A 14,498-nucleotide genomic window follows, 5' to 3' on the forward strand; every position below is an offset into this window, starting at 1 on the left:
GGGCTAAATAGATGGGCCGGCCCAAATAAATATATGGAATAAGCAGGCCATAATTAGTGAATCAGGCTAACCAACTTCATGTTTCATAAGGGCACCCCTCTATTATTTTGAAAGTCCAACTTACTAAAAAGGCTCACATTTTTATCGGCATCCCGTTGGAGTGTTTAGATGCCAGTTGAGATCAAATTAAAATGTTTATATGTGTATTCTAAAAATTAAAGTGTTTTCTATCCGTTGAAGAGTGTATGTATATGTATTGTATCTTTAAATAACTATTTTTTCTTTTATAAATTGGGATTCGAACAGTCTCAACGTCCTTGTTGAGTGTTGCTCTATGAGTCGTCTAGTAATCTCTAACTTAGTCTTCGAACTCTATGTTCCAGCCCCAAGCTCCATAAAAGCCCAACCGGGTTCTTATTATAAAATGAACTCTACCTTGAGGATGGATGTAATTCAGTTCGAATGAAATGATAGGGCTGAAAAGGAAGCTTACAAAAGATCATCTCTCTCACTATGGATAATTGTTTATTTGCGAGAAACATCTGTTCCGCTTTATTCTTTCGAAAAGTTTATTGAATAAAAACAAATTTCGAGCTCAACACATGAAAGTTTAATTGTTCAACCAACTAGCTATAGTTATTACTCCAAACTATAGTGACTCCACCCAAACACAAAGAGACAATACTTGTCACTTTCTTATAAAAAAAAAACATTATTGTACAATTAAAAATCATCTTATTATAGTAATATAAACAAGATTCCAATAACAATGAACATGCCACTAATTTAATAAAATAACATAAAATTTAGTATATAGTATTATATAGACATACAGTATTCTTGTATTGACAATCTCCATTTTTGTCTTTCTTCATCTTCCTCAACCCCTCCCCCCCACCCCTCCCCTTCCCACCACCTCTAAAACCCCACCATAACCCCTTTTCTCCATAGCCATTATGCAAGCTAATTTACTTTCCCCACCTCTACACCCCACCACCCTCAAAATCCCATCTTTCAATACCCAATGTAGACCCTACTACAGTAGCCTCCCACCCACCCTCACCATCCGAGCCGCCGGAGCACCACCGGAGACTACCAACTCAACAACCCCATCTCAAAAACTCAATAAATTCAGCAGCCGGATTACTGAACCCAAGTCCCAAGGTGGTTCACAAGCGATTCTGTACGGTGTTGGATTATCTGATGATGATATGAAAAAACCCCAAATTGGGATTTCATCTGTTTGGTATGAAGGGAACACTTGTAATATGCATTTGTTGAAACTTGCTGAAGCTGTTAAAGAAGGGGTTCAAGAAGCTGATATGGTGGGATTCAGGTTTAATACTATTGGTGTTAGTGATGCTATTTCTATGGGGACTAGAGGAATGTGTTTTAGTTTGCAGTCAAGAGATTTGATTGCTGATAGTATTGAAACTGTTATGTCTGCTCAGTGGTATGATGGGAATATTGCTATACCTGGATGTGATAAAAATGTGAGCCTCCTTTTAGCTTTTTTATAGAATTTGAAAAAAAAGGACTAATTTTGTTGCGTATTGCTCTCCATTTCACATTATTTCGTTATAGTTATTGCTTGCTTATGCTTTATTTTAAGTTGAGGGTTTATTGAAAATATCCTCTCGTAGAGGTAGGCGTAATGTCAAGAGATTTGATTGATTGCTGGTAGTAATGAAACTGTCATGTCTGCTCATAGTGGGAGTATTACTATACCTGGATTTAATAAAAATGTGAGCTTCTTTTAGTTTTCTAATAGAATTTGAAAAAAAAAAAAAGGACTTATTTCTTTACGGACTGCTCTCTGTTTCACATTATTTCGTTATTGTTACTGCTTGCTTATGATTTATTTTAAGTTGAGGGTCTATTGAAAGTATCCTCTCGTAGAGGTAGGCGTAATGTCAAGAGAATTGATTGATTGCTGATAGTAATGAAACTGTCATGTCTGCTCAGTGGTATGATAGGAATATTGCTATACCTGTATGTGATGAAAATGTGAGCTTCTTTTTAGTTTTTAATAGAATTTGAAAAAAAAGGGGATCATTTTTAGCTATCAGTTAATGCTTAAAACTCTTTTCTAAAGTATATTCTTCTAGGAAGTGTATTTTGTCCATACCATGTGAGTGAATCTGTGACACTCTTTTCTGTACTTTTTTGTTTGTTTTTGGATGTTCTTGATATTGGTGAATTGTGAGTTCTTTTATCCAATTGTGGAGTGTGAAAGTCGACACAAATAAGTTTTATTGGGGTATTAGTTTTTATTTATTGAATAAAAGATGCATGCTATTATTATGGAGAAAAAGATGTGAGCTTTGCAATTTTATTGGTATATTCAACACATTTGCTGTTTTACTTTCATAATATTGCTGTCTATCCTTGTACATACTTGCAATCTCGTGTAGTAAGATTTCTTGAACTAGTATATTTTAAGATTTGTATAAAAGTTTGATGATTCTTTTTTGCAATTTGAGCAAGCAAAAACATGAATTCCAGCATGCTCTATCTCCTTCAAGTGATAATTGTTGTAATTTGGCAGATGCCAGGCACAATTATGGCGATGGGAAGATTAAACAGGCCAAGTATCATGATATATGGTGGAACCATTAAGGTCAGATAGTAACATTCATCTCTGATTCTTTCTTGTTCGTCCAAAGCCTCTTTTCCTGTAGATTATATATATTATCTTCTGAATTTCTGCTGCTTTGGACCATGCTATCGCTTTCAAAATTTCTTTGAGAAAAGTAAAATTGAATAACCATGGGCAATAAACAAAAAGGGAGACTGAACTTTCAGGGAGGAATATCAAAAAGGAAAGGTGAAGGAGAACCAGTGTAGGATCTGAAATCTAATGCTTTGATGTACTGAGCAAGTGAGATAGTAGAGAAATCACTCAATATGAAAAACAGACACATCAATTACATAATTGTCTAATTGTAAGGGTAACCAACTTTCTAGAAATAATACTAAATAAAAAGCGACATAAACAACTCTAGATGAAATTTTGACATTTGCTGCATTACATGTTGATCTCTTATTCTGTTTGCTTTTAAATTGTTATTGATCCTTTACCTTTTCTCTAATATACAGCCTGGTCATTTTCAAGGGCACACATTCGACATAGTATCGGCCTTCCAGGTATTTCTTCTTATTGCCCCCTATAGCAATTCTTCTGTCCATTTTGCCTTCGAAGTGTGATAAAAATCCTCTGTTTAGGTAGGGCTTTGAATGGACTTTGTGACACATGGAGAATAATAAGCGCGCTTGGGGTGAAAACATATCAGTGGATGGTCTTTAGAAAATAAAACCATTAAAACTAGGATAAAGCATGTTTTGATTGAAGTTCTCTTAGCCTATGCGAGTACTTGAGGAACCATGGGGGAACACCAAAATATTCAAGAGGGAGCTTATGTAAAGTGAGTTCAAGTTGTCTAAAGGATGGGATTTTTTTGTATGATTTTTTCTTTGATAAGTAAAGCATTTACACACAAATTCACTAAGGAGGTGAGTAAAAAAGCTTTACTAGATTACAATTCTTCTGTTAGCCGCTTTATTTCTATTCTTACCCAATAAGGTCATAATTTTTTTTTTAAGCATTTCCTAGCCTATGAAATCCCCTCGTAGAATTTTAAGCTTTCAGACGTGTCATTTGGTAGTTGTAGTTATGGGTTTATATGATAGAAGCATGCTCTGTGACTTGAAATCTTTTATTTTGAGAAGGCTAAACTTGAAAGGCAGCCTTTTGTCTTAGATTTTTGAATCACAGATCTTCAATTCTGCAAGAACATTGGTGATTACCTCTTCATGCTTTGATTTTAATTATAGGTGTATGGAGAGTATGTTAGTGGTGGTGTCAGTGATGAGCAAAGGATGAATGTAGTTCGTAATTCATGTCCGGGTGCGGGTGCTTGTGGTGGAATGTATACTGCAAACACCATGGCATCTGCTATTGAGACATTGGGCATGTCGCTGCCTTATAGGTAGAAAAATGTGACGCAGTTAAACTTTGTTTAAAAGAATGAAGATTCATCTCTAATATGTCCATCTTTTCATCTCCTTTCCAATACACAAGCTCTTCCACACCTGCTGAAGATCCACTGAAGTTGGATGAGTGCCGCCTAGCGGGGAAATATCTTTTGGAATTGTTGAAGATGGACTTGAAGCCTCAAGATATCATCACAAAAAGGTCACTCCGAAATGCAATGGTGATGGTCATGGCACTTGGTGGATCTACAAATGCTGTACTACATTTAATTGCTATTGCAAGGTGAGCAATCTTTCCTCCGAGTTCACTTTATTTGTTGGATGAGTGTGTGAGTCATGATTTGTATCTCCACAGATCTGTTGGCCTGGAATTAACTCTAGATGACTTCCAGAAGGTTAGCGATAAGGTTCCTTTCCTTGCAGATCTGAAGCCTAGTGGAAAATACGTCATGGAGGATGTGCACAAGGTTTGTGCAATACTATGTGTGCCAACATAGTTGTAGTTTGGTTGTATGGGCATCCCTTCCTGTTTATTTTGTTCTGATGAGCTTGGTTGTGTAGATTGGAGGTACACCTGCAGTCATCCGCCACCTATTGGAGCTTGGGTATTTGGATGGAGACTGTATGACTGGTATTGGTTTAATGACCTTAGTAGATATTCTCTTATATACGTCTTCTAAAATTGGTGGAACTCATTTCTCTTGCTATTTGATTTGTAGTAACGGGAAAGACTCTGGCTGAAAATGCAAAGCTATTTCCTTCTTTAGCTGAAGGTCAGGTAGGTCTCTCTACCAATGACTGCTTCCCATGTGTTGCACTAATTTTTGTTATAGGTTTATTGCTCCTGATGGAAATTAGGGATAAATACTCAGTTTTGTCCATCTTTCTTTTTCTTCTAGCAAATTATAAGGCCGTTGTCAAACCCTATCAAAGAAACAGGCCATATTCAGATATTATATGGAAACCTTGCACCAGAGGGCAGCGTGGCAAAGATCACTGGAAAAGAAGGGATGTACTTTAAAGGTAAGTTCTTATTTGGAGTTTAATATTTGGTGTCTTTGGACACTATCTGTTTGCCTCTTGAAGATAGAACCAATCATGGGAATTTGTTCATCAGGCCCCGCTCTAGTGTTTGAAGGAGAGGAAGCTATGATTGCGGCTATCTCAGAAGACCCTTTGAGTTTTAAGGCAAGCCGAAAATCCCTTTCCATGTCTTTCTTCCTTTCTTTCTTTTACTGCTATCATTATAAACCAGGGAATGGAGTGAGGAGGCCATATGAGTGCCAAAGCGTCAATTGTCTAAGAAGCATTCATAGCTCAGAGTAATAGTAAATATTGAAATTTCTTGAAGCCTAGTAGACAAAAGGGTGCAAGCATTTACTAACAATGGATCCTGTCTTGGATGAAGAAATTTTAAAAATTCCCTTGTCTAGGCATTTCTAAAGATTAAAACATTGCCAGAATGTCAATAAAAGCCTTTCCCTTTGGGTATTTCGTCTAAGCTCCTGTTAACCTATTACTACTATGAAAATAAGCCATGCTCTCTCTCTCTCTTGTTGCTTTTCTTTCATGTATTTCTTGAGGCAATATCCTTGTCTTCTTTATGGGTTTAATGCCCTCTCGCCCAAGCATAGTGTTTATGCAAAACATCTAAAACATAAGTAGGTCTTTGATAAGGCAGCTAAGAACAAACGTAGGATCTCTGCTTTGTTCATTTGTCTTGTTGTATAGACTTACACTCTGCCCTATATCGCTGCTGTATATATGTATCTTCTTTTTAATTTTATGAGTTACTGGAATTAAATATCTAATTGGAGTTTCAGATAGGTAAAGTGGGTATTTCGTGGAAGTATCATGCCCACTGTCTGTTACTTTTGTTGATTTCTTCCGTTTTAGCTCGCAGTTGGCTCCATAGGATTCCATTTCATTTGCCTAGTAGCAAAGTATCTTTTAAGTATGGTTTCACTCTGAATTTCTCTTCTAGAACATTGAAATCGGCAGTTATTAATTCTTGCCTTTTCTGTTTGTTGATTAGTAACTGGCTGCAATTGTTTGAGCTCTATTTTTCGAGCCAGTTCTGTTGCATTGGATGTTGGATAGTCTAGACATATTTGCTGTGTACCATCTTTCAGGGAAAAGTTGTAGTCATTAGAGGAGAGGGGCCTAAGGGAGGACCAGGAATGCCTGAAATGCTGACACCCACAAGTGCAATTATGGGCGCTGGTCTTGGGAAGGTATGTATTGTGATAATTTTTCTTGGCTTAATACATAGCCAGCCCCTTGAACCTGCCCGAATATTCCATTTAGTCACTCGAACTAAGCCGTAGCCTTGCTCCAATTGAACACCTCAACTCCTAATAATGTGTTCCAATTAGACAATTCCGGTTCAAATTTTGAAATGTTTTGAGAGGTGTTCTCATTCATCTATTAGGTAGTTAAGTTAACCAAAAAACATTTCATCCCTTTTGATTATATGCATTCACCTCAATAAGCCGTAAAACCCCCGACGTTTTCTACTTGAGGTTGATGTATAATTAAAGGAGATGACATATTTTATGTGGTTTGCTTAACTGTTTAATTGACGAATGAAAAATACGCAAAAGTTTCTCCGAAATTTGAACCAAAAGTGTCTAATTTGATACTTCATTAAGAGTTGAGGTGTTCAATTGGAATATGACTTAGTTCGAGTGTCTAAATTAAATATCCTTACAAGTCTAAGGGGCTGACCATGTATTAAGCCCCTTTTTTCTTCCTTGTATCATATATTTGTTTTAGCATGTCATTTTGAAACTGTTGCATGACCTTACTCGTAGCGTTTGGTTGTTCTTGTTGCTGAATGCTTATTTTTGTGTTGTCCACTAGGATGTTGCATTACTTACTGATGGAAGATTTTCTGGAGGTTCTCATGGATATGTCGTTGGGCATATATGTCCTGAAGCACAGGTGCATTAGCACTCGTTTTCTCAACTTGTTACTTCTTTTACATCATACATACTTTCTTCTCTCCCCTCATCTTACCATATCACATTCACTGTGGTGTCCGGTGGACCATTCTAGCATTTGTGTTGCTCTATTTTTTGCAGCTGTCTGGAACTCGTAAATCACCTCAAGATTCTGGATATGTGAATGATCTTTAAAAAATGGCTTAATAAAGATGCCGTCCACTATAAGAGGATATTCACTAGTTTTAGTAGCTAAACTGTTTCTCGTCTGTTTTCCAGCGTCCAGCTTTTTGCACTCTGTCCGAGTGTGCCTATGAAAACGTGATTATTACTTAAGCAGTTTCCTTTGATTTATTAAGTTTGTTAAATATCATATTGCCTTCTAAGAAAAACATGTTATAGAAATATCCGTATGTGATAACAGTCCTAGAACATAAACATTCAAAATAACATAGAAAAATCTGTATGATCTTGGTTTATCGTCATTAAGAATTGTGCAATTTCAAACCCTCACCAGGAAGGAGGTCCAATTGGTCTTGTTCAAAATGGAGACATTATAACAATCGACATTCAGAAGAAGAAAATGGACGTGCAGTTATCAGACGAGGAGTTGGAGCAACGTAGAAAGAATTGGACTCCCCCTGCATATAAAGCTGATCGAGGTGTTCTCTATAAGGTACGTAATTGTTCAAAACTTGACAGATATTGGAACAATGTTGAATGCAAACATCGTTATATCGACCTACTTTGTTTTCCTTGCAGTATATAAAAAATGTGCAATCTGCATCCAAGGGATGTGTTACTGATGAATAGACAAGAGAAGCCATTTTACTAAAGCATTATAGAGTAAACCTTGGAAAATCCTGATTTGCCAGATTTTGCAAATTGAGGTGTTTTCGCCATGTTGGTTTTCGAGTGTAACTACCTAAATTGGTTCTTTTAACGTTGAGGGAGTGCGCGATTTTTCGTTTTTCTACGTTGTAACTCAGGATCCTTTTACTTTGCTGATTGGTGTTGATTCAAATTGTATAATGCTTGGTGATATAATATTAATGAAGAACAATCACTTCTTAGTATCTTTGCACTTTTGTCCATTATTTTCACCTCTGATCACTTTTCGGTCATATCTTTGAAAAATAGCTGTTATGGAAAGAAACACCATGACTATGTATAACAATGTTTTGTTTTTACCATTCATATTTGTCGGTAAATTTTATTTAGATACTCGAACTACATGTTGTTTCAAATGAGTATTTTTTTTTTTTTGGTTTCCCACCCGGTGTCTGGAGCCCACATTGGAGTTTCAATTAAATTCGGACTACGCTCTGCAGGGCCCATTCGGGGGTGATGCTCCCAACAAGATTTTCTCCATACTCAAGGCTTGAATCCGAGACCTCTGGTTAAGGGTGAAGCACTTCTACTAGTGCACCACAACCCATGTTGGTTCAAATGAGTATTTGAATACATGATGTTTCTATTTTTTCGATTCAAATTTTGAACTACATGTGTTCTCAAATACGCATTACGTTGATAAGTTAATCACTTTGGAAGTTTCTTGAAGAAACCATGATACTCACCACACGTCCATATGTCATAGCCATATTATTTATATAGGTGTCCAAATAATAATTATTTTTTTAAGAATGGGAGTGCGGTATTCTTTTTTAAACAAACACAAAAAATAAAGAAACATATAAATTTAAATGAAGAAATATTTAACATGTTAGATGACTTTTGATCGTTTCAATGTCGTAAGTGTGCTTACGCAGACCAAATATAATTAGTATGAAAATAGACGTATGTACATACATCGCATCGGTCACAAATTAACAGTTACTTTAGCTTAAAAACAATATTTTAAAATAATGATCACTTTAAAAATTTAAAATTGAGCAGCCGTTTGGTATGAAAAAATATATTTTAATTTCTTAGAAAATGTTTTATGGAAAAAATTAGTGAGTTTTACTTATTTTATAATGTCTGATAAATAAACAAAAATATATTATCTCAAGAATATTTATATGTAATATAGAAAAATATATACTATGAGAATGGAATGGGGTGGGGGTGGGGGTTCGAGGATGGGATGATTAAGGGGTGAGGGTTTTGGGGGCGTTGATGTTGGTAACATATTTTCTCTGCTTTTGTTAGGGAGGTCATTTTCCTTATTTTTAAGATTTTTTTTTTAAAAAAAAGAAATTTTTCTCAAAATTACTTAATAAACTATACCTTTGTAAACTACTTTATTATACTCTTTTAATAGATTTTTTTTCTTTTGTTATTCTATTAAAAGTTTCAAACCCTAAAATTAATAAACTCTAATGACACTGTCACTCTAATGTACATACATACATAGTTGTAACTTGTCAAGGTGAATATTTGATATGTTAGAAAAATGTTAGAAAAAATTGCAAAAATTCTTGTTTATAAAAGACTTTATTACTTCTTCTTATTATTATCTTCAAAAACTTTACTAAGATCACATAAAGATTATCACAAATATAATCTATATATATTACCCTTATTTAGAAGAGGGAATTGTGAAGGACGAACACAACTCCAAAAAGTTGTTCCAAATGTAATATAAGTTGTACTATGTTAGCGCCCACTTTATTAAACAAATATTGTACTAGCATTGATAATACATAAGTATTAATTATAACCTGGCGTGTAATTTCTTTTAAGTCCCCACGTGTCTTTGTTTTATTATATATATATATATATATTACTTTACTTAACAAGGACAATTATGTAATTTTACCATTAAATTTAGGGGATTTCTACCAGATGAACAATGGCACATGGGTAATTTTACTATTACTTTTAGGGATTTGTACATTTGCTGTGTATCGAGTTTAGCTCTCTTATTGTTTACATCGATTTCTCCTCAACATTTGCTCTGAGACTCTTTTCTGATCAACAATCTGCCATATTCATTTCCATTAATTTCTGTTTCTCCTCAAATTTCTCTTCCATGTTGGTGCATTCATTAGCTATAGTAAGTTTTTCTTCTCCCTTTTCCCCAATTTCTCTTCCTAATCTGTCCAGCTCTTGAGAAAGATAAGGGCCTATGATGGTGGCTATTCTCATTCATCTTTGGATATATATTTAGGTCTGCATGTCCTTCAATTTAAGGATAATTTGCTTCTTATCTTGAAAGTTGTTTCCCTTTCATTGTTTTAGGTGTAGATAGATTTTAAGATTACCGATATCTAGCTTCTAAGTGTTGATGAAAATTTGTCCTATGCGGCTGATACAATTAGCTTAAGATTTTGATTCCGCAAAATTAATGTGATTAGTTAAACAACTGTGCTTGTTAAGAAAACAAATTACACTATTTTGTTTGTATTATTTTCATTCTAGTTCTTATTTTCCCGAATGCTACATTGATATGTTTCAAATGTATGCCATTTTATCCCAATGGTTGTCATGTTACAGTCATTTACTATTGTCTGCATTTTTTGTGTAAATTCTATGTATTTTTTCTAGATTACATTAAGTTATAAGTTAATTTAACAAATCATGAACTACTCGAAACATGAATGGAAGAAAATAGACATAATGTGTCTATCCAAGAAAGAACTTCTGACAGAAATTTGCGTTGTCATACTAGATATGCACAGATGTCATCGGAGAGAGCAATTAATTTTATCCCAGCTAAGAGAAAAAAGGGTTGAATCGAAAAGACAAAAACTCCTTCATCAATCAAATAGTACTGGCGCTCTTACAATCATCACTTCTTCGTTATCTCCTCAAGTAGGTTAGCTAACCATATTGTTATCTTCCTTCTGTGTAATGTGTCTTCTGAATATCTATAGCTATAGTTAGACGCTTCAGCTCACCTACTCTTACTAGAGTTATTTTCCTCATTTTGTAGTTGAAGCTTCCGAAGCTACAAACCATCAGTTTTCATCTGGTCGTTATCATGGTACTTAGTCTTTTCTCCTTACGTTCTCAGGAAAAATCAGTTTCTCCTCACTTTATGGGAGGATTTCGGAGAAATAGAAGGAAATGAAATTGAAGCTAAAATGGCAACAGAGGCAGATCTGATTGTAATCCTTGGAAGGAGTATATGAATCTCTACTTATCAAGGTACAGATGCGTTGAACTTTTTACCAACATAATTTTAGATAATAACAAAACGTTATATAAGTTATGTGTTATACAGGGTTGTCACTGCAGATTAGGTTCAATTCACAATACGTGTGGATCCTAATTACCCACAAGCAGTAGAACTCATCAACTGGTACTCACATTTCATCATTATTCTCTAGCTTTAGTTTGCATTTAAAGAACCCACTAAACATATTATCTGCTGTAACAATAGGGCAAAAAAAAAACAATGTTGTTAAGTTGTGCGTCAGAGAAAACCTCAACAAGCTCATCTGCCCCTCTCATGGTAGTGACTCCTGCCGGCCGACAAGTTATCTCTATTGTAGAAATTTCATCACCAGTTTCTGTGAGTATGCTTATTGTCGCGCCCCGTTTTTTTCAAAACGGGTTCTGGTGCACGACCTAACAACTCTTTTGGGCTTTGGGTGATTGAAGAGTCGCCACCTAACGAATTAAGGCGCGTTAGGGCACCTATCTAACCTAACTAAGTCTAGCTAAGGTCAACGAACCAGAGATCAGGGTAAGGGTTCAAATTACCTCGAGGGGAAGGTGTTAGGCATCCCTCGAGGTCCACAAATGTGGGTCCCGGCCGTGTCTCATGCAATATGTGGGGGTTACAAGTAACAATTAAGGTCACTTCATTATTTGGTTATTTAATTAGCTTGGTTACTAAGTGATAAATAATATTAACAATTCAAGCCATTTTAATTATTTGTTTAATTAATTAAGCATGCGAAAACTAGGTGATAACAATATTAAAAAATTAAGAGCACTTTAATTATTTTAATTAATTAGTTAAACATACAACTAGGTGATAACGTAATATTAAACAATTAAGGAAACTTTAGTTATTTTAATTAATTGATTGAGCATGCAAGACTAAGTGATAAGTCAATAAATAAATATTAAACAATAAGGAGATAAGCGAGGAGATAGAAATTACACAAATAGATAAGCGAACATTTTTATTTTAATTAAACTACCCCAAATAAATATAATAATNCCTTTGGAAATAAGTGAGGTGGAGGTGATGGCAACAACTACTGCAACTGATTCTTTAAATGCCACGCTGAAATTTGAACCACCCACACCAACAAAAAAGGTGTAAAAGGTCGGTTTACATCTGACTTTCACATTTATTTTTGGAAACCAAACTATAAGTCACAATGATTAACATTTCAAAATATGGTAAAAAAAACTAAGAGACTTTTAAAAAGTAAAGGTAGAATCATTGAGGTATTGGAAGAATGTCGTTGATAATGTGATTAGTAAGTTGTGCAAGTCTTTTGAAATCCAGAAAGTATATGTCACGCCCCAAACTCGAGGGGCGCAATTGGCAGCCACACGCAATCAAGAAAACAAACAAGTATATACTAGCGCATGACAGCCACACACAATCAAGAAAACAAACAAGTATATCTTGGCTTAAAACTAAGTCATTTGCTACTAGCGCATGACAGCCACACGCAATCAAGAAAACAAACAAGTATATCTCGGCTTAAAACTAAGCCCTCGGCTGGCAAGACCCTTGTCAACTGATATGTAAAAGAAACAGCTACTCCCAGGAGATCATATAAATAAATAGACAACTAGCACAGAAGTCCTGATTGGGCCGTCGAGGCCACCATGATATCTATACCGATACTAAAAGCATGTATATATCAATACAATACATCAAACAACTCACAAGCTTCAGCAAACCAACAACATAGGCCAGTATGTCCATAACGTAGCTATACACCCACACACTAGTCTGCAAGCCTCTAAGAGTAGTAAATATTAGCGATACAGGGCCTCAGCCTACCCATAAAGATATATACAACAAAATGTAACAAACCTCCCAACTCTGGTAGCTCCGGAGGAAAGGGGCTAGCCAACCAGATAAAAGTCAATCCTGCTGCTGAGGAGGTCTACTCGGTCGTCTGTCAGGACCTGTATGCATGAATGTAGCGCCCTCAAGGCAATGGGTCGTCAGTACAAAATAATGTGCAGAATATGAAAGACAATAGACTATGATGAGGTATCCTGATATACTGGAATAATCTGATAAATAAATCAAGGATAATATAAGTGTACTGACCTGCTCATAAATCTAAACTTATCAAAAATAATAAAATAACAACCTAACCAATCCCAATAAGCTCGGCAGGTACAAACAACACACAAGACCACCTACTCAGGCCCTCATAAGCCCGGAAGGTGCCAATCAGCCTATATACCCTTATCGGTAGTCCCCTTGCCCTGTAGGCACTCACATAGCCCTCTTAGGCATTAATATAGCCCCGTAAGCAGTCACATATCCCTCTTAGGCATTAATATATCCCCGTAGGCAGCTTATAGCTCTCTTAGGCATCAACATAGCTTATAGACAACTCATAGCCCTTTTAAGCAACAACATGGCCCTGTAGGAAGCACATAGCCTTCTTAGGCGTCAATATAGCCCTGTAGACAACTCATAGCCCTTCTAGGCATCAATATTTCTCCATAGGCAACTCATAGCCCTCTTAGGAATCCATATAGCCCCGTAGGCAGAACATAGCCCTTCTTGGCATATATCACATTCCTGCAGCTAACCACAATAGCCCCAAGGGCAACAATAACAATCCAATCACTAAAAGCGAGCAATTTAGTTATAAGCAACCTATACAAATAGCCTCTAAGTCGTGTCCAACATAGGGACGCTACTAACTTAATAAGAATTTCGACAAGGGAGGATTATATCAACTCGAGCAGCTAACAATCAACAATCACGACTACAAGTATATCAATGATAACAACCCAAATACATTGCTTCTAAGCTTTAAGGAAACATGCCATAAATAGGGAATAACTTTAACATGCCGTTTTCGCTGAATTCACGTGTCATAATAACTTTAATCACAACCCCCATTGATACTACAACAAGGCAAGATCATAATCAAAACAAAAGAATAGAAGATAAAATGAAAATCTGATAAAATATATGTATTTTCATCGCAAATTGCTATTTGCGACTTATCAAAGCTAGAGTCGATGAAAGAAGGGTCTTACCTGGATTATAAGTTTGTAATGCATCTCAAAACTTTAAAATATGCCCAAACCCCTACTGTCCACACACCAAAGTACAATATGCTAGGAAATCGATAAAATAAATTATACTATTTTGATGAGCTCAACGCGTAGAACAACTTTTGTCAAGGACTTAAGTCACGAAAAACAATAACTTGGCTTGTCTTAGAAGTGAGTTTTGTAGGTTTTGTGAGTTTTCTGGTTCTTCACTAAGGAAAATGAAGAAAAAATGAAGAAAAGTTGAAGAAGATGATATATATAAAGTTCCACCGACCTAGGAGACCCACCTCACCTGCCTGCTTGCACGGTCTTGCGAAAACGCGAATATCTCTCCATTCTGAAGTCGTATGAACGAACGGGTTGATGAGTTGGAAATTAGACTTGTAGAACTTCAATTTCATA

The 14,498-nt window shown here is 35.8% G+C and overlaps 1 protein-coding gene across 1 annotated transcript; it reads left to right on the forward strand.

Annotated features, from left to right (window-relative positions):
• Positions 1-918: 918 nt before the first annotated feature.
• On the forward strand, positions 919-8,132 carry LOC125852457 (dihydroxy-acid dehydratase, chloroplastic-like). The gene is made up of 14 exons (XM_049532182.1): positions 919-1,493; positions 2,549-2,620; positions 3,100-3,147; positions 3,835-3,989; positions 4,082-4,276; positions 4,349-4,460; positions 4,555-4,624; positions 4,713-4,771; positions 4,893-5,016; positions 5,111-5,181; positions 6,126-6,227; positions 6,856-6,936; positions 7,453-7,611; positions 7,698-8,132. The coding sequence occupies exons 1-14, from the start codon at positions 957-959 to the stop codon at positions 7,746-7,748; spliced, it is 1,836 nt and encodes a 611-aa protein (XP_049388139.1). The 5' UTR covers positions 919-956; the 3' UTR covers positions 7,749-8,132.
• Positions 8,133-14,498: the final 6,366 nt, after the last annotated feature.

This window comes from Solanum stenotomum, unplaced genomic scaffold, assembly GCF_019186545.1.
Source record: "Solanum stenotomum isolate F172 unplaced genomic scaffold, ASM1918654v1 scaffold35404, whole genome shotgun sequence".
Classification (NCBI taxonomy): Eukaryota; Viridiplantae; Streptophyta; class Magnoliopsida; order Solanales; family Solanaceae; genus Solanum; species Solanum stenotomum.